The sequence below is a fragment of the Barbus barbus genome, assembly GCF_936440315.1.
Source record: "Barbus barbus genome assembly, chromosome: 37".
In the NCBI taxonomy this organism is placed as follows: domain Eukaryota; kingdom Metazoa; phylum Chordata; class Actinopteri; order Cypriniformes; family Cyprinidae; genus Barbus; species Barbus barbus.
The window spans coordinates 21,964,640-21,988,405 of NC_136715.1; the positions used below are offsets into that span (position 1 = coordinate 21,964,640).

General features: G+C 38.4%; 1 protein-coding gene across 2 annotated transcripts in view; it reads left to right on the top strand.

The window, feature by feature from the left end:
• Window positions 1-10,571: 10,571 nt before the first annotated feature.
• Window positions 10,572-23,766, top strand: part of cpne5b (copine Vb) — a gene marked incomplete at its 3' end in the record, with an annotated part of 164,198 nt that continues 151,003 nt past the window's right edge. For both annotated transcript variants that reach the window (XM_079396420.1, XM_079396421.1), the window contains exon 1: window positions 10,572-10,991. In XM_079396420.1, the coding sequence (XP_079252546.1) occupies window positions 10,882-10,991 (110 nt within the window). In that variant the 5' untranslated portion in view covers window positions 10,572-10,881. The remainder of the gene's footprint in view (window positions 10,992-23,766) is intronic.

Sequence of the window (23,766 nt, forward strand, 5' to 3'; positions counted from 1 at the left end):
CATATCTATCACTCTTATCTGCACAACATTTTTTGGGGCGGCCCTTGGCAATTCACCACCTGAATGCAGCCGCGTACACGAGCTACTGTAAGGAGGAAGCTCTTATTTCCAGACAACAGAGATTTTAGTGGTTTATCTGATGAACGACCCACAGCATGGATAATCACACATCAAGTGCTGCAAAAGTGCAGCGGGATTCCCAAGCTACCAAAATAGATTTTGATCAAATTTGCAAGTTACCCTTTTTGATTGAATACGACGTGATGTCGCAAAGCTGCTGTCAGTCATTTAAAGCTACTATACTGTGGTTATATATCGCGTTTCTAAGGATGAGTCTCTAGGCTGGAGTCATTTGCATAATGTAAAGCTCATATACATATATAAATATTCATAAGGAAGAATGCAGTAGGGGCTTCCTTAACCTTCAGGGTAATAGATTTCTACCAGTGTTTCACAGTGTATACACCTTTATAAATGTGTCATTAAGCCAGTATGTCATCCTCATTAAGACTATATTTGGGTTTATGATTCTAGAACGTATTAACAATATAGGGACTTTTTTGACCAAATGATCAATTTTTGTCCTTTGAAGCAATAGTCTTTTCTGTGAAGTCTTTTAAAATAAGGCCAAATTTATTCAATAATGATCAGAGCGTCTACTTCAAAGAACATTTGTTTTCAAAACTGTGAAAAATCCTGCTTTATACCATCTTGCATCTTTTTTTTTTTATGTGCGTCTGTGTGTTTTGTTCTTAAAGGGAGATCAAAATATACAGCGTCAAACGTGTTGCCAAAGTTTGATTTAAATAATTGCACATTTCTACCGTCCTACATTAACCTCCTTTGGTCCACTTTGCAAAATTGTAAGTTTATACTGGTGTTTTGTTTAAACAAAACAAACAATAGTCCTCATTCGAAAAAATGAGTTGCAGTGCGGTTGCATGATGCAACAATTTACACATTATTTTCTGTACAATTTCTATAATTCGTTCTGTTCATTTCAATGAATGAGGTTCAGAGATCATGTGTTTTTACAGTATGCTCTTCTAATAATGCATACATGCACAGGGTCAAGTTTTTTTTATTAAGTGCCCCTCATTAGTGAGATTACGAAGGACTGTGCGTCTATAACTCATTTCATTTTAGAAATGAAAAAGCATGTTTTGAATAGCATTTTTGGTACAATTGTAATATTCTTGGGAAGAGAGCTTGTCAAAATGTGCTTGGTATTGCTAGGACTTAAAGACTGTGAAATTGGTTTGTGAATTCACTTCCATTATAACACTGATAATTGCAGCCTCTCAGTTATTTCTCCATTGTTTCTGAAAGCACGTTGGTTTACAAGGCTGCTTCTAAGATTGACAGTTGCAACCTTAAATACGCCTTAAACCAACGCTTTTTACATCCATGCCAGTCAGCGGGCTTAACTTTCAATGTACAGTATCTGAAGCTTCTGGGTTTAATCTTTCTTACGCATTCAGCTTCACAGCAGTAGTTTACCAGTGTTACGTTTAGTGTTGTAGCTTTACGATGCTTATATTTTATATTCTAGGCCAGTAATGCATGACATTGACATGCTGTATAAGCTTCTGCATCTGTATAGAATCTCAAACAAAAGCTTTTGTCTACAGGGGAGATTTTTGACACCTGTTTACTGATCAGCGTAGTGCTAACTTGTGGCTTTGCCCCCCCTGTGATGCCAAAGGTAAGCAGGTTGCCACTGTGCCCCAGCTGCCTTACGCCCCTCTCTGTCTCTCCCGGCCTGAAACGCAGGGCCGCTCTGCAATACGCCTTACGCCTTACCTCGCTTTCAGCGTGTGGAACATCATGCCATCGCAAAACGCTGCTATTAAATCCCTTTTTTGGGGAAAAAAAAACCAATGTTTGAATGGGGTGCTTTCTAGTTACCTGGCAACCCAGTTAGGCAATTAATACGCAGATTAGAAAAGACATTTAAGTAATGGAGAAAAAGAGGCTGAAATTAAAGGCTTGACAGAACAATCAGTCATTTTAGAGCATTTCTGCTGTAAAACTGATTTGAGCTGACAATTTATTGATCTCCAGGAGCAGGTGAAATGCAGCGGGGCGTGTATGCGTTTGTGTATATATATATATAGAGATATAGATATACATATATACAGACATGCATACACACACACACACACACACCAACAAAAAGGTTACAGGTGCCTTTTATCGCATTGACTCCTCCCAAGGAATGTAAATGATTGTACAGAGTTTATTTCCTTTTGTTACGCATGCATGCAACCAAACTTGATGTAAAATATTTGACTGTAAATGCTGTACAGATTTTATTTAATGATGGTTCAAGCACTCCTTCTGAGAAATAAAGAAACAAAAAAAATCTTTGGAACTTAATGTATGCAATTATTACATGTCTGTATATTTGCCTTTATATTTCTATAATATATGCAGATTTTACTGAATTTATCAGCCATGCAAAATTAGGTGTGCATTTTAATTCATTATAATATATAGTATTATACTGCACAAAAGTTCGGGGTTGTTTTTGTTGTTGTTTTTTTTTTTTTTTTAATCCAGGGTTTATGAAAGAAGTCTTCATTTAATACATTTTTAAAATGTCATTTTTGTTCCTGTTTTAAAGCTGAATTTTCAGCATCATTACTCAAGTCTTCAGTGTCAAATGATGCTTCAAAAATCATTCTAATATGCTGATTTGTACGGTGGTCGAGAGAGCTCAACGCGCTGCAAACAGATAAAACACCTGCAAATACAGAAAACAACTTCCTCAATTTTACAACGCATGCGCTGCAAATGCTCACAACACAACCAAACAAAGAAACGCACTGCAAATAAAATGTATTTGTTTGTGTTGTGAGCATTTGCACCACCTGCTGTCAAAGTGATGATGTTTTCTTGATTTGCTGGTGCTTTTTCTATTTGCATGTGTTTTCTGAAGTTGCAGTGCGTTGAGCTCTCTCGGCCCGCTGTAGATTTGATGCTCAAGAAACATTTTTCAACACGCACACATACGCGCAGACATACATGCGTGTGTGTGTGTGTGTAAAATCTAAAATGTAAATATTTAAAATTATATTAATATGATTTGGGCATGTTCATGATGGTTTTTGTTATATTCATGTCACAGATGATACAAATAATGTCTGCCATTCAGGTCATGTACAAACCTTGAGGGGAAAAACCTTATTCATCACAGAAACTGTGATATTTTCCTGGCTAATGGTGACAAAAGACTCTGATGTGACATTTCTAGTAGGGATTGATCGAAGTTTCGGTTTCCCAGTGGATGTCTCTGAAAATGTCGAAGTTTGAACTTGCAAAAGCATTTTGCAAAACAAAACTGCGACAAAAACATATTTGTAACAACTTCATATTGACTGCGTTTGAATACTGACACAGCCGAACGGCCCGTGATGTTACAGAGCGCATGGGGAGATGAAGCTTTCCGGAAACCCAACGCAATTTAAACGCCAGTCATACATCTTCATTTCACGTGTAAATTGTCATCATTAACTGGTGAGGCTGTGCTTGTCTTCCTTTCCTCAGGAGGACTGTAGGATGATGATGGACGAGTGGCATCAATATGTGACGATACGGCGATACGGCCCTAAAAGTGCACGTGCTCTTTTACACCGTTCACAAGCATCTTCCATCACAATCTCCCTTTCTCAATTGAATCTTCAATCTCAAGGAGTTGTTAAACCCCGTGTCGATCCAGACCCATATGACTTGCTTTCCACTGTGCAACACAAATGGAGAAATGTTGAAGAATGTACAGGCTGCTCATATACAGAGATGAAAGTGAACAGGGACTCTAGTTATTGAGCTCCAAAATGATAAAAGCACAATATAAGCAGTTTGGATGAGATATGCGGTATATTTCTAAATCTTCTTGTGTGTGTGTGTTCTATCGTTTTGATTATTTTAATTTTAATTTTTGACAAAAACATCATTCAAATTTTAATATTTCTTCGTTATATATGGTTTCACTGACTAAAATGGGATGAATATCTGTCTGAATTTAAACATTTAACAAAAGCAACGTGAAAAAGGTCACTTGTGAATTTTATATTATCATAAATACATTTTCCTAGTCAGAAATTGGACATTAATGGTGTCTCAAGTCCTATTTATGACTGAGAAGATAATTTTGATCCCTGAGTGTCTGAGTCGGGTGGGCCATAAACTTTAAAGATGGTGGAAAAGGGAAGCTTTGCTGTAGTGAGCCACATCTACATTGCTTTCTCTTGCGGTTACAATCATGTATATTAATGCATATAAATAATCATTTGATGCAAATTCTATTTTACTCAGTAAATACAGCATTTAACTGAAACGTTTGAATCATTAGCAAAATGAATGTGTACAATAATGCAAGAATGAGACACTATTTTAGTCCAAATCCATTGGAAATTGGTTGAATATCTTCAATACGTTTAGGCTTTAATACGATATCCCAAAGAAACAGAAAAAATGAACCTGGTGTCATCCATGATTGCTATTCTTGAAACCCTTGAACATGACAAACTTATAATTATGACTTCAAAAGTGGGAAGTAGGACATTTTCGATGGCTTGTGAAGGCAACAAATAACCCACTAGAGAAGCAGTTCAGTTTATACAGCCTTATTTACCTTTATTTTGCACGTCCTTATCATTGACAAAATACAAAAACCTTTGTAAATAAACCTTTTTATCTGTGAACGAGAATCTTGCCACATTAATGTCGCCTTTTTTGAATCAATGCAGAAGGTAAATTACACTTTAAGTCTTTCTCTTTGCCACACAAAGTTGTTAGGCTTCTGAATGTTTGGAATACGACAAACAAGCACTAATAAAGGATCCTAAAAGTAGTCCATAGTAGAGCTTGATAGGTTCATTATGTGGAAAAGAGCTCATTCCTCAATCATTCTGAGCTGCTATTAGTTTGGATTGACACATGGGTAAATAAATTAAATGGAAACTAGTCTATTAAGCCGTTACTATGCTTAAAAGGCATGACTATAGTCTACGACTGTTAGACTTGCCAGGAAATACTTAATATGCTCCAGAGGAGACATGACACATGCAGGCAGACGTTAGCACAAGCCTTTCATTCATCTCTGTGTATCTTGCTGAGGCACATCTGCCATTTTTTGGCGGTCCCACCTCTTGGCCGCGGTTCTGAACCCCTCGAGCTGCGGTGCTGGGGCGGTCTTCACTCCCCGTGCTCTCAGGGGCACCGCTGCTTCCTGCGGAGTCTGCCGAGGGGTGATAATGAGAGATTGTGTCAGAGGCGGTGGGTGCCGTGGCTGCGCTGTGATTGCTGGGTACGGAGAGGCCAGGGCTCATTGAGCTCACTGCAGGGGGACCGCTGTCTCTGCTCTGCACTAGGCTGTTTGTGTGTGCTGATGACCTGCTTTTACACAGTTTGGAAGAGATTTCTCTGCTGAAAACAAAGCTGCAGGCTGGGAGTAAAAAAAAAGTAGTGTAAAAGTGTGAGTGAGTGTTAGAAAGAGACAAACGGTGAAAGAGGAGAGGGCTGTGGAGGAGAGATTTTGGATAAAAACATCTAAAGTGAAATAAGATTACAACACAGGCCATCTAACCGGTATGGCCAATAGCATTAGGGATTGTAAGAAGAAAAAGAAGAAAAAAAAACTATATTCTGCTTTTTTCCTTTGATAACTCTTGAGGTGTGTCTCAGTTAGCTCCCTAGCTCATGAGCAATGTTGCCACGGAATTGGGCTACTTTATACTGTTACAGTTTTTGCTGTAATTGGGCTAGTTTTGAATACCAGTTTGGTTGGTTTTGTTGCACAAACCTGGCAACCCTGCCTCTGATCTCATGTACATGAATCCGGACCCTGTATCAAATAGTGTGTATCGACACACCGTTTTCCTGTTTAACACTGTAAAGCTGCCTTAACACAATCTGTATTGTATAAAGTGCTATATACATTCAGGTGACTTCACTATTAACTGATATTTGAGTCATGTGATACAAATGATAGTGATGAATGCAATCTGTCATATGCTAGAGCATTACCAGAGTTATCTAGTCTAATGGGGGGAAATAAAGAGAAATGGATTTGTGATATGAAGATATGCCTAGTAATTTATTTATAGTAAATAATATATGTATGTACTGTATGCATGTATGCCTATAATAATCTATAATATTTTGTAACATATAATATAAATGATCTAATTGTATAAGTTATATAATATGTTATATTTGTATAGATGCAAGTTATATTTGCACTTCCAGAACTGTTTTGTTTTTTTTGCCAACTGCATTTTTTTTGTTAATTTTTTTTTGAATGAATTAATGATTTTTTATTTTATTTTATTTTTATTTTTTATTTTTTACCAACTGCTTGACTGCGTTTCCACTGAGGATAATACAAACAATATGCAGGTGAAACTTGAAAGTTTATATATATAAAATCATTTTAATTTAGCACACAATCCAAATCTGACCGGCTAATTTTGTTTATTCTGGCACATTTAGAAATTCATAGAGAACAACAACAAACTGATTTGAACTGCTATGCACCAAAGCATGAATCTAATCACAATTGGACCTGAATTATATACCTCATATACAAGTTCAGGTCAGGTATGGAAAAAAAGTTTGCAGTTTGACCAGAAATCGATGTCGTCAGTATGTTCCAAATGACAACCTCTTTAAATGGTGTTTGGAGAGAGTCTTTTCAGCCTGGCGTATAACTACATTGTGAAAGTGGCATTTAAAGAGCCTGCCAGTCCATCGATCCACTGCTGCCAATCAACAAGACACAAACTCGGACCAGCATTCACATCCCTCCTGTTCCTCCTTAGGTAAAGCAGAGATTCTGCTTTTCAAATGTCTTTAGATCAAAGGTTGAAATGTACAGCTTAGGAAAAAAAACAATGAACATCCAGGTATGCATGCATGGAATGCAAAGCCTATTCTTTGTAGTAAATGAATCATTATCCTCATAAAAAGTACAGCGATCTTGGAAAAGGCTTGATATCTAGCACATGGCTTTGCATTTGCACTTTGTTCCCGCCTACGCAAAGCTGTTGTTTGAAGTCTTAATTAAGAGTGTCTTAATTAGTCTTTGGCTTCTTTTTCTTCTTCTTTTTCTCCATATCCTCCTGCTGACCGGCTGACGGCTTTTTCCAGGGCAGGGCATTGTAGGAAATGTATGCAGAAATCAAATACGTGGCCATCCCCGTGTATCCACCTATAATCAAACACAACGGCTGAATCAGCACAAACAGGCAGAAGACATTGACCGAAGCGCTGTCGGGCAAATCCACACGGCCGTCCTTGTTCGCCTGAAACACGCCGAAGAAATAGATTAGCGCCACGGCTGGGTAGAAAGCTAGGTCTACCATGGTGCCAACTCTCGTATGAATGCGTCACAGCCGGTGGGGGACACAATATAACGACGGCCCTTCCTTCGACCTTTCATCTGCCAACTGAGGTAAAACATTACCTTCTTGCCGAGATAACATGTGCAGGCATGTTATCAAAGACCGAAGTGCAAGTTCCTCTCCCAACATCAGGAAGCCCCCAGAGAGTGACCTTTACTCTCTAATGGAGTTTGAGAAGGAGCCAACAGCCGCTTGCAGGGCTTCTAGTATTAGCATCAAATACATGAAAGGAGACAGCCGCGAGTCCCCAGCTTCTAGCACATGCTTGGATTAGTCTAGTACACTGCTTGGCAGAGATTAGGCCGTAGGAACGGACTGCTTTGAAAAAGTCCTCAACCACCTCTATTCTTTGCCAGGGACTAGAAAACACACTGGTGGGAGGGAAAAAAGATGCAAAAATTGCTGTTGGTGGTGGAGCTGTAATTTATTCATGAGCCTTTGCCAGCAGCTGATGGCCTTTTGAGCACCTGCGAGCTGTTAGATTGTTATCTTAGACTCCTATTTAAAAGATGGCACCACAATAGAAGTGATGTCACACAAATTCTGGCTTAGATGCCGAGCAGGATGGCAAGTATAAGCCTGTCTGTATTTGACCCCCCGGACCTCTTCGCACCCGTATTAATCATCTTATCAAGGCCTCTCAAGGGTCTTCATTTGGACCTTACCCCTTCAATTCCCTCCACTTAATTGCACCCAAATAGGCCTATTTCTGGCCCCGTTGACGCAATGTGAGAGAAACACAGTAATTAAAGCCCCAAATCACAGTGAATGGTGCAGTTTGGCTGACATTATGGAAAACATTATTTTTTCCTGTCTTTGTTCTCCGTGGCAGCTTTGCGTTCCCATCTGGTGCGTTTACTGGTCCCAGTTACCAGTGCAGAGATCCAGTTTGCGTCCCTTCCTCACCCTGGCATGGACTTCACATCACCTAAAGTGGTTTTGTTGGCACTGGGTGGTAATTAGTATGTGCTACAGGGTCAAAGTTGAATACGGGCACCACTTCTTCTCACTGCTGTGGTGCTGAAGGCACCACAATTAAACCTCAAAATCAGGAGCACATCTGTGTGTCCTCGTGTCCACCCACATGCCCATCCGGATGCCTGCTTGCTTTAACGTGGCCTTTACAATCATGACTCACTCCCGAGGGGAATGGGAGGCGAGGGTGGTCGTGGTGCCAGTGTGAGGCTGTTTCCGTGCCCACTGATCTCCAAAGTGGCGTCTGCCTCTCACCCGGGAGCTTAAGACCACTCTACTTAAGTCGTCCAAGAAAAAGGGAAGAAAACAATTGCATTTAATAGACTCGCATTCTGGGGAGATAAAAGGTGGTTGCAAGGATTCAGCCGCTACTCAGAGCAACAAATATAGAGTACCAATATTTTGTGTGATTTTACCGCATTAGTAAGTTCGTTCTGTATGCTGATGTTTCTTGGAAATGGTTATTTGGTCCAGAAAAGCGTTGCTGCAGTTGCACTACTGAAGATAATAATGTGCACTACCTTCCTGTCAAAATAAAAGAAGGAAGGAAGGGCACATTAATTGCATGCTTGTTTACAGTGCCTATTAAAAAGAAAGAGATTAGCAACTTATGCATAATTTTATTTTATTTTTTTGCTGGGCTTTTAGGCAACAGTAAATATGTTTGCACATAATAGCTGACTTTTCTGTGGTTGAACTTTGGTTCAAAAAGTTCACTTTGGCTCTTGGGAGCTGTCCACACATGGTGGTGCTGAATTTACACACTTTCCTACAATTCTAGGTTAAAGCTTTGCATTTTTACAGTAAAATAATATGATTACTAATACAATGGATAGGACTACACATTTCTTAACACCCTGATGCATTCAATGTGAACTAAAAAAGGAAAAAGAATCTCATTATTTCAGCCCCCCCCCCCCCCCCCCCCCCCCCCCCAAAAAAATAAAAAATTATGGATGTATTTTGGGAGAATTACACATCTGTCCTGTGCAATAGAAAATAGGGGTGAATATTACAGAGGTACTCCACCACATTCATCAGCTTTAGCAACAGAATCAGCCTCATTAGTGGAGGGTTTGCATCAGATTATAATGTAATGTATATGCAGAATAATGCGGAGGAGACAGAGGCGAACACCATGGGAGCAACATATCCGAGTTTGAAAAAATTCTGGCTAGATCCAACTCTAAATTCTGATTGGATGAACACACACACACACACACACACACACACGTTAGTTTTTGTGGTTTATGGGGACTCTCCATAGGCGTAATGGTGTTTATACTGAACAAACTGTGTGTGCTATTGCCCTACACCAACCCTACACCTAAAGTTAGCCCTCACAGGAGACTTTGTGCATTTTTAGATTTTCAAAAAAACACCATTTAGTATGTTTTTTTTAAGCCTTTTGAATTACGGGGACATAGGCAGTGTCCTCATAAACCACCTTCATATTGTAATACCTCTGTCATACCCATGTCATTATACAAATTTGTGTCCTCATAAACCACATAAACATGCACACACACACACACACACACGTTTACTCAGCTATCTAAATGGGGACTCTCCATAGGCGTAATGGTTTTTATACTGAACAAACTGTGTGTGCTATTGCCCTACACCAACCCTACACCTAAACTTAGCCTTCACAGGAAACTTTGTGCATTTTTACAATTTCAAAACTTTTTTGAAATTGTTTGTTTTTAAACCCGTTTTACAAATGAGGAGAAAGAAATTTTTGGAGATTTTGTCAGGTTTACCTCACTTTTGGGTACAAATTTGTCCCCAAAATATGGTTAAGTAGGTACACACACACACACACACACACCTACTTGTGACCAAACATCAACTGAATTCTGTGTTAATGGTGCTATGGTAACCTTATGGCAACTATACGACAGAATTTTTTATTTAATAAATTTTTTTTACACTTAAAGATTTATTGCTGATATTTTAGGAAATATTAATAATAGCATTAAATCAGTAAGTCGTTATAAAAAATTACCATCAGTGCCAAAGTACAATCAATAAAATCACAGACTCTGTATGTTATTGCATACATATATAGATTAGAATGGTGTTTCTTTGGCACAACGGGATTTAGATTCGGCTTTTATTCAGGTGTAACTCAACCCCCACGCAGCGCTATAAGGAATCGCGTATGTTGAGTGTGGTGGAGAGCGCAGTAGTACGCATGGGCGTGTTGGAGATAGCAGGGCAGGGCTGGAGAGCGCTGGATGCTCTTAACGAGCGCACATGTAGAGCTCTTGATGTGCAGAGGAGATCTTTCTCTCTCTGGTGATGATCCGTAGCTGACCACCCGATTCTCCAGCACAGTTTTGAGAGACTTTCCCCCGACTTTAACCCCATTTAAGTTTCTTGAGTTGTTGGGGGGCTCTTCATTAATACCCTGGCCTTGTTAACTCCAGGTTGGTCCGAGCGGGACCGTGAAAGCCTCCGCGGGGCTCGGTGGAACTGCCCCGAGCCGCGCGCGCTCATGGAGGGAGACATCATGGACAAACTCGAGGACATGGCTTCGGTCTACGAGTTCGACCCGTTGACGGGGAACATCCCCGCCACCAAAGTGGAGATCACAGTTTCGTGCAGGTAGGATAAAAAAAAAAAAAATCCCGGCGTCCGGTGTGACAGCAGAGGGGGGGGTGAATGCGCGTGCGTTTACGCCTCTGCCAGAATAAATCCTAGATCAGCCTCGTTCATAGGGTTATTCAGCCTAGAGAAGTTAACTGAAAACTTATAATTCTGTCGGGAATGTCGCTCTAATCAATATAATCTTCAAACATTGCGTGCAAAAAAAAAAAAAACAAACAAAAAAAAAAGCATGCGTTTTTAACGCATAAAGGTTACATGTCTAATCGACTAGAGATTATTTGCATGCGTGTATATTTGTACTTGTTTGCAAGGGGATTTTAAATGAATTATGAAGTTTTAGTTATGGGTGGGGGCAGTTACCACTATGTATGCATGAATAATACATAATGCTGCTTGTTCAAAGTGTTAAAACTGTTTAATAATTTCTCATTTACTGTACTGTATGCAGAGAATATGCATAAACCAGTAGTGTGCATTCTACATCTCATTTGCCTCTTTTAAACACACGATGGATTCATTTATGCAAAAGTTCACAGTTTTGAATTATTGGTAAGGAATACGTGTGTTTTTCTCTGTGGAGATGCTAGAACGTCTGTGGCGGATGCATGCACAATATGCTCTGTTGCTCTGCTCTCAAATTCATTGAACATTCTCGGCTAGATATTGTCACCGGCTCTAGACCAACACAGTCTATACTGTATGTTGAAGAGCAGCTGTATTGAGTAGCTGCACTCATTGATTGATTGCCTGTGTAAATACTCTCTCATAGCTGAACTGAATGTAGATTAGAAGCATTGGGTTGCGTCTGCATTAGGCTATGCCTGCTTTAACTGATGCAACATGCATTTTTGTTGTAATGTTGTGTTGGGTGTTAATGGACTAACAGTATCTGGATTATGTAATCCGACTACAGACATCAAGTTGGTTATTTTAATTCATATTTTCCTGATCCTGTCCCTAAATTTTAAAATAGCTGCCTGAGCCAGAGGTTGAAAGAAGTTTAGTGGACCTTCATGAGATTTTTGAAAGGTGAGCAGACAGACAGCTACTTTAAAGATAGAGCTGTCTCGTTCCTCATTTGACCACAAACAGAAATAACCTTCAAGAAGACATATGGAAAATATCGCTGAAATGCAGTCCTTGCCTTTCAAAAACAGCAAAAATATACCCACCGCAAACTTTCCTAGTTCAGTATAGTCAAACTAGAATAAAAGGATTATTACACAAATTTTTGATGAAAATGTTTCGTAATTTTTTCATGCAGTGAAAAACAATATAGTTTTCTTCACACAACACCAAATAAATAATGCTATCTTGCTATCTTACAATATTAATTTCTGTAATTTGTAATCAGCTGTACATTACATTTCAGAAGGCAGCACTATATTCTTTAAGATTTCAGCTGTACACAGTAGTAAAATTTCCTCCCACTTTCTTGATTTGTAAATCCAGTATGAAGATTAGCCTAAAATTCCAGCAACGTGCAATATAAAAGAAAAATGACCAGCTATGTAATCGTGACTGATTCAAACATCACAAATTTCACTCATGTGAATATTTATTTTTATGATCAAAATGTCAAGTATAAAGATGTTATTTAAAATTCCATTGTACAAAAGTGATGATACACGAGGCAGATTCCTAAGAGGTGATTAATTTCATTTAAATGAAAACAAATCTCTGTGGATAAATGCAATTATTTTGTGCCAGGATGATTTTGTCTTGATTTGAAGGTACTTGCAGATAAAGGAAGAGCGAGAAGTCATTTGTACACGGGTGATTTATAACTGCCTGCACCTGTGGACCATTTATCCTTTTCCTGTCTACTCCAGCATGTATTGCTAACATGCCATTGATAAATAGTGGACAATATTGATTTGTAGAACCCTTTGAGGATAAACTGTGAGTGAAAATACCAATGAATAATAAGTGTGAAATCCTTTGGCTAATCTCCAATACTCTTCTATTATATGAGTCATACAAAAGCAGCATTTTATATTCTTTGAGAGCCTGGAGTTAGAATGAATGCCTCGAAATAACGCTATTTCAGCTTTTATGCAAATCAGCATGCCTAATACAGCACATTATGAAGTAAAGAGGATGTGGGGATTGACATTAGTCTGAACAGGAGGACGAGGCTTCAACGTGATTCCACTGGTTTCATGAAGCAGGAGCTTCATTTACTCTAGAGACTTCAATTGGCATTCCCGTCACATATAGAGCTGAGAGCTGTTGTCACAGAGTGACAAACAGAAGGATCGGCAGATTAAATCTATAATGGATTTCACCAAGTTTGCATTCAAAGGTCCAGCCAGAAGACTACATTTCATCCGACTAGTCGTGTGACGGTTATGCGGTTTGTAAGCTAAATGGAAACCCAGTGTGGGGAGTTCAGATCACATGGTGGCCTTTCAGTTGAACCTCTTTCATTATCAATGAGATGTTCTTCCAGTGCATATGTCATTATTGTCACGGTCGGGCTCTTGGCTCACCACCAGAGGCCGCCAAACATACACACTCATTGATTACACTCTCACCTGTTTCCCATAACAGACACTATTTAAGCCACTCTGACCCAACATTCTGGGCTCAGTATTGTTAGATCTTTCTGCATACAGTGCCAAGCGGTTTCCCTGTTTCCAGGTGGTTGGTCCTGCCTTGTTGTGTTCCTGTCCATTGCTGGTTGTTCTTGTTTTTGACCTTTTTCCCTGTTACCTGGATTTCCCGTTTGCCTTGCCCATTTGGATACTGTGCTGCTAGTATATGACCTCTACCTGTCTGACTACTCTTTATTATATTAAAACTGCATTTGGATCCACAAGCTTCTGTCTCAATCTCACCATAACAATTATGATGAATTTGGACATAATATGGCAGTGTCTTCCCAAGCACTCCCTGTGCAAACATGAGACTGTTACCAGTTTTCCTCATTCAACATTCATGTCACATTAACAATTCATTTGGTTATTTATATAAATGTAAATATTAAGATTCCCCATAATCTAAAACACTCAACCTACCCACTTTCTGTTTATATAACACACACAAATCTCTAATTGCCACCAAGAAACACTTTGAGCTCATCATACAATCCATATAGTTGTGTGATCAAGAGCGTTGCTTGCTTGTGAAGAGCATTTCATTTCTTAGTTTTTTACTGTAACTAGACATGTCCTGATTTTAATCGCAAGTGTTAAATTATTCAACGTATTTTTAGAAAAAAAAGCTTGAAAGAGATGTGGTGCAAAGATCAAACTTGTGTTGATTTGTATTTGTGCTTTTGAGAGCCTTCAGAGAGACGAGGGGAAAGCTGTGAGGTTTTTCAGGTGCACTCTGGGGTGTAGCCCCTCATGCTTTGTTCTTTTATGGTTTGTTAATGGTTTATCTGTAAAGTGTAAGATTCACTAGCATCTAAAGCGCACAATCACCAGTTTTATTACCCGAGATAAACGCAAACATATCTGCAATATGGTTCAAAATGCAAAGAATCCCCTCTGCTTTCATATTCTCTGTGCATTGTGGGAGGCGTGATGATTGATGATTGATTGCTTTCAGCAGCCAATCACAGTACAGATAACCGTCAGTGTGAAATGTCAGCGTGTACCTGGGGACAGATCTCTCAGAGCCATTTCCCTCTCCTGTCAGCTCTTCAAATCACCCAGATATGGTGATTCACTGTTCTTCTCTGGATTCGGCAGAAAATAAAAATTACGACCTGTCTTTTGTATGTAATTACTCTGATTTTAGAGCAACTACTGGTTGGCTCATTAAAATCCCTGTCACAATGATCAGGCATCAAAAACCTGTCAGAGAAAGACCCTCACCCGGGGCGGGTGAGATAAGGCTGGGATTACTATAGCTGTATAAGGCGGAGAAGCCAGATTACATCACACGCAGTTCAAGATTTTTCAAGCGCTATCGACAATGGGAACATTGAGCATCTGTTTTCTTTATCAGGAGCATTTCTGTCTGATCACAGAGATATGCTTTCATCAAAAGCAACACCAAACCGCTTCATTGACCTTCGCTTGTTGTCCATAAAGTCCGCTGTGTTCCGCTTTATAATATAATATAATAAAATACAATACACTACAATATAGTTTATAATAATATAATATAATATGATATAATATTCCAAATTCAAAACATCTCCAAAAGTTTTGTCAATTAATTTTGTCAATGGCGGGGAAAGAGTTAATAAACAGGAATTTTATTAAATGTGACCCTGGACCACAAAACCTGTCATAAGGGTCAATTGTTCAATATCTGAAAGCTGAATAAATAAATGTTCCATTGCTGTATGGTTTGTTATGATCGGACAATATTTGGCCGAGATACAACTATTTGAAAATTTGGAATCTGAGGGTGCAAAAAAATCTAAATATTGAGAAAATCACCTTTAAAGTCGTCCAAATGAAGTTCTTAGCAATGCATATTACTAATCAAAAATTAAGTTTTGATATATTTACAGTTGGAAATGTACAAAATAGTTTCATGGAATATGATCTTTAAAAATCAATAATTTTGACCCATACAGTGTATTTTGGCTATTGCTACAAATATACCCCAGCGACTTAAGACTGGTTTTGTGGTCCAGGTATGTAAAACATGAAAAACTCATGAAGTAATATTTAGCTAATATTTCCATTAGGGATACATCAATACAGTTAGCTCATGGTTTAATACAAACCTTGTTTTTTTAACCATGGATTTTGGGTTGGTTCTGATGGCTTCTGATGGAGTGTTTTTTGCATTTTGCGATTTACAATAAAACCTGTCCACTAGAGAAAAACATAGATTATCATTTGCCTACTTCAAATTTATTTTGGGAGAACATTTTTGCCCAAAATATTAGGAGTTGGCATTAGTTGAACGCTATAAACACATGTGCAGGTAATGTCTGTTTCATTCATACTGGAAGCCGGAGGGTGCCCCTGTGCAGAAACTCCACATATGCATCACAGGACTCATGACGCTCCAGGAAACCCCTTATATGGACAAAGGCATTTATATTTACATTTACATTTATGCATTTAGCAGATGCTTTTATCCAAAGCGACTTACATTGCATTGAAGTTACAGTTTTTTACATTTTATCAGCTCTTGCTTTCCCTGGGAATCGAACCCATGACCTTGGCGTTGCTAGCGCCATGCTCTACTATTTGAGCTACAGGAAAAAAAAAGGCATCCTGCTATTGCTGTAGCTGCATAAAAAGAAGGAAGAAGCACTTTGAAAGTTAAAACACAAATACAATAAACGCTCGACTGTGACAATATATGGTTTATCTGTGTACTTCAAGCCATCTCGGGTATTTTCATAATCAAGTATATGTATAATCCATTGCTAATCGAGTCTTTACGTAGGGGGTAATGCATGGCTACCTGTGCATTAAACAATTTTAACCCTTAAATGCATGAATGTTTCGCCAATCACTCTTACATATTCGGGTCTTTAGCGACCCGGACCTATATCCAGCACGGATCATCCTGAATATGATGCTGGATATGATCACAACATCATATCCAGCATTATCATTCACCACTACAAGTGATCCATTGAGCACTGACGCTCCATTCTCCCGCCTCACAGAACCTCATATTACGCAACAGTTTCTGAAACTTCTGACAATTGGTTCAAGGTCCCTTAAGAGTATCCTGAACCTTGGATTTATTTTCTCCCACATTAAAATTTTTTCCAGGTTGCTATGCTGGCCAGCGGACAATGATGCTTCGCATTGCTTGTGCTCCACTTCTCCAATTTGTAACCCTTAATATCTCCTTCGGTTCACGCTGCCCTCTGCTAAATACTGAACTGAGTGGGCGGCTTTGAAACTTTTAAGCCTCTCTGCAGATAGCCTGTGTGGGGCTGCTAGGAAAAAAACTGTCTTTATATAAAAAACAAGAGGAATGGAGAGAGTGTTGAAAGCAAAGAGGAGGTCTTTGAGGTGAGCAATGTCGACAGCCTGCCCACATTCGACAGTCACTCTAATGACAAAAACATATTGAACAGACTGTCCGCCATGAAGATGCAGTCCACTGAAGCACCGAGGAAGTAAACATGAAAAACTCAAACCAACAGAATAAAACAGATTTCTTGAAACAGACTTTTTGTTGTCATCGCCGATAAGGATCACAGAACGATTGGTGTTCGAAGCGGAGGCGGTGGCAACCTCGGAAACCCCAGGGGAGATCTAGTCCGGCCTGCGCTGTTATGATCACAAGGAACATTGATTTTTCTGATCCTCAGAGGTCTGACCCTTGTTCCTCGTATTTTAACATGTGCAGACACATGACAATTGTCAATCTTGCCTCAGTCTCTCACAAATAGCTGTTCAGTATGGCTGACTGGTGCTTTTTATTGGTTTTTCTGATGGACGTGGCAGAGATGCCGTAAATAACTTCATCCAATTGTTCATTTTCTCGGTCATGGTTGCCATGCCGGCACAGAGCCTGAGTTTTCTTCATTTTGATTTGAAGCAGAAGAGCCTCTCTCTTGTGAATCATTTTAGCGAGTGTGTTCATGAGCCACTCAACTCTACTGATTGTTTTCTCTTATAAGTGATTTTGGAAAGCATTCTCTACAAATCCGTGTCAGACTGGAAGCTAAATTCATTTGTTATTGAACACATTATTTGGTAAGCTGGGAGTGACCTTTCAATGGCTTTCTATATTCCATTAAGTTGAAGAAACGTTAGTGCCTCTTTTAAAGATACAGCTTGACTTTATTAGTATTGATTAACCAAGTTTTTAAGTCCAGGGGCCTCATTTATAAAGCGTGCGTATGCACAGATTTGATTGCAGAGTGTGCGTAAGCTTAAATCCATACCAGCGCTCATATTTATAGAAATATTTATTGTCTGAGTATTGCAGGTTTTTTAAAATGTAAGCTGTTCTTGTAGCTCGCTGTTCTAAATTATGATGAATGGGGATATTTTATATGTTAATGACATTAATTAGGAGTCGTTTACAAGCAGAGAGCTATAACAATTCAATTGCGTGCAAGTTTAAGATCATTTGCGATTCATAGAGTTCACATCTGAAAGAGAGACGTACGCGCATTTTCTGTTCGTACGTTCATTCTATGAATCACACGTACGCATATTCGAGAGATGATCGTAAGATCAAATTTAGGATGGTTTCTGCGCACTATTTTATAAATGAGGCCCCTGATTCGAGGTAATTACTGTAGCATAAGTCAAGGCCGTAACCATGTCTAGAACACTTTACATTAGTTTTGTAAAGTATAAAGAAACAGTAAGACATTCTAGGTCTAATTCTAGTTGGGAAGTAAACATTTTTAACTATTTAAAAATCATTTTTAAACATGCACACATTCACTCTTATTTGTATGCCTAATATGTCAAAAATGCAAAACGTTTTTTGTCTAATTACATCCAGTAAAAAATTGCATGAATCATATAAATTATACCAAATTTTCAACTCAAAACTAAAAAGTCAAGCAGTTTGCATCACTGGATGTTACTGTCGATTGTCAAATATTAATTTTTATATTTTGCTACTTCACTCTTTACAATGGCATTTAAAACAGAAAAACAGTCTCTGCTTCTGCAAACGTCAAACCCTGCGTACTTTGTCCAATAAGTAGGCTTCATTCCCTCAGATGGCAAGAACTGGCTGAAATGAACAGATCTTATTGGCTGGTTTCTAGGATTGGGACTAGTGCTGTCAAACGATTAATCGCGATTAATCGCGATTAATCACATCCAAAATAAAAGTTTTTGTTTATGTATGTGTACTGTGTGTATTTATTGTGTATATATAAATACACACACATACAGTGTATATTTTGAAAATATTTTGAAAATAGTACACACATATATTATGTAAACAAAAACGTTTATTTTGAATGCGATTAATCGTTTGACAACACTAATTGGGACACAAGTACTGTACATTCTTGTGTAGTACAATTCGTAATGAGTGAATCGTATGAGCTGGTTCTTTAGTGAATCAATAATTATACAGTGTGACCGATATAGCCTGACTCCTGAACAAACGACTCTTATGAATGATTATTCGGAGTGAATCAATCAGCTTACAACTTAATGTTAGCTATGCTGTACTTATCCTGTGAAACTATAGTTTGACAAAACAGCTCAAACCCGATTGTAAGGAAGTTAAAATAGCACGGTTGCCTCAACAAGTTCATTTTTATATCGCTTTAGCATTTAATATTGGGTAGGTTTTTGTGTTGGGTTTGGTGTAGGGGGTAGTTGCAGTACGAGCGACACTCCTGGACATTTGAATTCTGAACTGCCGCAATACGTACCCGAACGAACGTAATAAAAACGCCACTCACGGGATGTTTCACTTTAAAACTGGCTTGAAACATGCAGCAAGTTATGTAACTTGGGCACGAATCCCGTGAAAAACATATGACTCACAATAAAAGGGCTGAAAGATGAGAGTTCAAAAAAACAAGCTAAAGCAGCATGTTTGCGATTGTGTTTTCACATTCGCTTTTGTTCATATGATCTTGTAGGTTTAGGTGTAGTACAGATGGTACATTATTTTAAAATGTCACAGAGCACTAGAATTATAGTGCCATTCAATGGACTTTTCAAGTGAGAACCGACACATACAAAACCAGCGTCACATAAAATGTACCATACGTACATTCATCTTTTCCAGGGAAAAACTGAACACTCTTTTAGTACCACATTTCACATCGAATATGTGACGAAACATACATAACGCTACATATTTTGCGTCTTGCAAAAAAGTTCCCAAAGGTACATTTTCGTCATGAGATCAGGCTCAGTATTACAGTACAACAGTGATAATCCAACAATGTGAGGAAAAAATTGATATATGCAACTTGCCTGTAGCTCAAATAGTAGAGCATGGTGCTAGCAACACCAAGGTCATGGGTTCGATTCCCAGGGAAAGCAAGAGCTGATAAAATGTAAAAACTGTAACTTGAATGCAATGTAAGTCGCTTTGGATAAAAGCGTCTGCTAAATGCATAAATGTAGATGTAATATCTATATTTGTCAAAAAGTTTGGACCTACTAACTTTGATGTGTCTTTATAACCTGAAAGGCATAGTTCAGCAAAAATGAAGATTCTATCATCATTTACTCACTCTCATGTCATTCCAAACCGCTTAGACTTTCGTTCCTCTGTGGAAAAAAACAAAGATATTTTCAGGAAGGTTTTGTGGGCTTGGCCATACAATAGAAATCATTGGCCACCAAAATTCTTCAAGATGTCTTTTTTTGTGTGTTCAGCAGATGAAAGAAAGTCATACAGGTTTAAAACAACAGGAGGGTCACTTAATTATGTCAGAATGTTCATTTTTGGGTGCAATGCCTCTTTAAGTGAAGACTGCTGTTGTAAAACTTTGTGTACCAATCTATAATTACCTGTAACCTATAGTCGCGATTTCAGGTTCACATACTGCAAACCATAGAGTTGTGACTGGTGTTGGCTTTTACTTGCTTCCTTTCTAAGTAGAGCTGGTGGTTTTTGGCCAGAATATCCTGCAGTGTGGATCAGACTTTATGCCAGAGAATATAATTTTAATGACTTGTGAACTTCCAGGCATAGTCTGTGCTAATCACTCTTAATCGCTAATGGCTGTTTGATGTGCATCCTTAATTTGTAACAAGCACGAGTCACTCTTTCAATCATCTTTCTATTTCTCTGCTATCCAGTTGGCTTTTAATGCACTTCCTCCGTTCCATCTGGCTTTGACTCATGTGTAGAATCTCTTCCTTTCTCTGTCAAAAAAATGATCTGCCTCCTGTTCTTTGTGGCTAAATTGACCAAACACGACTGGCCGCGTGGACTCTTTCTCGAGTTGATAAATGCTCCGGGCCGAGTGAGAAGACCGTGAAACTGAAAGGAATGCCGAATGTGGTGGCAGACTTGGATGTGTGTGGGGCAGTGGGACGCCCCTGTGCTTCTGTCTGTCTCATCACAGTGGCACACACACACACACACACACACCTGACTGAGAGCTAGTGGAGCGTAGAGGGACCTGGTTATATATGCAGACTGCCTCTAGACCACCAAAGAGACAGATCCGGTCTGGAATACATGAAAGATAATGAGTCTCAGAAGTTATAATTAAATTACCGGTGGATGAAAGGAGTTTGACACTATTGTGTTTAAAACCAGTGATGTGGTTCAGCTGATTTAAACTTAGTAAAGGTATTTCAGTGTTTTGTATAGAGTTTATATAGAGTTGTTAATTTAAAATAATAGGGTTGTTCTCTTTTAAAATAAATTGATGAATTATGTTAATGTATCATTTAAATATATTTAAAAAATAAATCAAATAAAACAATAAGAAACTAACCATATCTTGACCTGTTCGTACGTTAAGTGTAAAGAAACTTTTCTATACTATTAGAGCTAATCAACTACCACCTAAATTACAGACACACAACAGTTCTTTCTGGCCCGAGAATCTGATTGGCTGATAAGAGCGTTGATATCACAGTCCAACTCCAACAGTATCACTCCATTTGCTGAAGTTGCCATATTTCTCACAGTGAGTGTCATAGTGTCCCTATAATTTAAAAAATAATACTGTTTTGTGTCACCGAATGCAGTTTTAAGAGCTTTTTAGGAACGAATGCACTTCAGATATGCGGTTTGCTAATAAAGATAACTATTTGAAAATTTTATTAGACGTTTTCAGAGATGTGAGCTCCAGGGCCCACAAACCCATGCTCATAAACCCGCCGAGAGCAGCCTCACCTTGGCCAGTTTTATTCAAATTTGCCACTGGCTCTGATGTCTTTGATGTCTTTGGTCTCATTAATCCATTATTTGTTCCAGGGCAAATAGCTTTGGCAAAATAGCATCATGTTTATGCAACTTCAATGCTGTATATCACAGCGCTGCCTTTGTACTTTTGACTGAATTGCCTAGCAACTTTTATGATGGCTGTTATTGTTGTTTATTAAATAGTATTAGTCAATAAATAATATTTTATATAAAAAATAGTATTTAGTATTAGGAAACACTGTGTGTGTGTTCATGATGGTGATTTTAGTTGCATTGTTCTGCGATTAGATGGTGACAGGAGACTATTTTACTAGTCAGCAGTAAAGACTTGAAACTGAAAAATACTAAAGTGCAGTTTTGAACAAGGAAGCTATTTTTTTCTTTTAAAACCAGCTTGTACGCAGCCAACAAATGCACCGAGCAGTGCTGTCATCAGAAATTACCCATAACAGATGAAAGGATAGTACGAGATCGGACATTCAAACAAATGTTTTATTGTGAATATGAGACTGAGCTGAAGAATGTGTGCTGTATCATATGCAGGTACTCACACTTGCTCAGTCCATCTCTCTATACATAATACACTGCTTTTACTACAGTAATACAATAAGATTTTAATGCAGCAACTCAACGTTCCTTTGTTACTAGTTCTAAAGTGACATTTTGGAATTAGTAACGGAGGCTTGGGATCAGCTGTTCAGCTGTCAAAGTGAGATTTGAATCTATGGTGGGTTTTTAAAGACACTTCGTTGTTTTTGTTTATGTATTTACACACTTATGCAGTCGAACTGTTCTATAAATGCAATATCACACTCGTAGACGTGAGATATGGCTGTATATCGGCACGCTGTGATCACCTACAGCACTTGGCCTACAGTCTCATGCCTACAGCCGAATCACAGCCATACTGATATACAGCCATATCTCACATCCTCATATATATATAATATATATATACTGTATATATATATATATATATATATACTGTGTGTGTGTATATATAAATAGACTGCTAAAGCCACTTTATATTCAGTGCCTAAGTATTTTACTAATCTAAGTAATGCAATATGCCATTAAAAATGTATATTTGAAGTAGGGCAAATTAAAATGTCTCTTTCACTACATGACATGAAAAGAGGCACTAAATGTCACACAATGTCATAGTTGCTCATTTGGTGTAATTTATATGAATCCAATTAAAATGACACAGTGACTAATCCAGATGTTATATTCTAAATGAATTTAGTGCTGAGGTGATACTGAAACATGTGCAATGCTTCATTAGCATTGAGTGTTGGAATGATCGATTGTTTTAGGGTTGAGGCTGTAAATGCTGGTTCTGCTTGTTGAAACATGTCATTCGGCTGGCAAAACTGCATTCACCAATCGTTGTTTTCATTTTGGGCAGCATATGTTTCCTGACGGGCCTCATCACGTGAGCCGTCGCCGTGTTCCCCCTAGCGTGATGATGAATTAGCACCATTAGGTTTTGCTTTATTAGAATGGATGCACTTGCCAAGGCAAAGCATGCTGGGTACAGCTGTTAAACACCAGTGAGCTTAGGAACATGAAAAAATCTTTTCCTTTCTTTTTGGATTGAATCGAGTCAATTGATTAAATTTGCATTGTGGCCATTTGAGAATTAATGGTTGGAATTTTCTGTGACAGAAGTTTATTTTTCTGTCCATTGCATGGAGATTAGATTTGTGACACTACAGTGCATCCGTCAGAAGTATCTACATTTTATTGCTGTGAGATCTTATACTATACTAAATACTGACATTTTTTCAAAGCAGGGTTAAAAAAAAAAAAAAAAAGTCAGCAGTACCATAGAAGAACCCATCTGGGTTCCCCAAAGAACCTTTTGTTGAACAGTGAAGAGCCATTTTTTTCTTAAAGTGAAGAACAGTTTATTAATCTAACGAATTATTTGCCATTATAAAGAGCTTTTAGTGCAATAGAAAGGGTCCATGAATGTTAAGTGTTCTTCATGGAACCATAGATGCTAATGAAG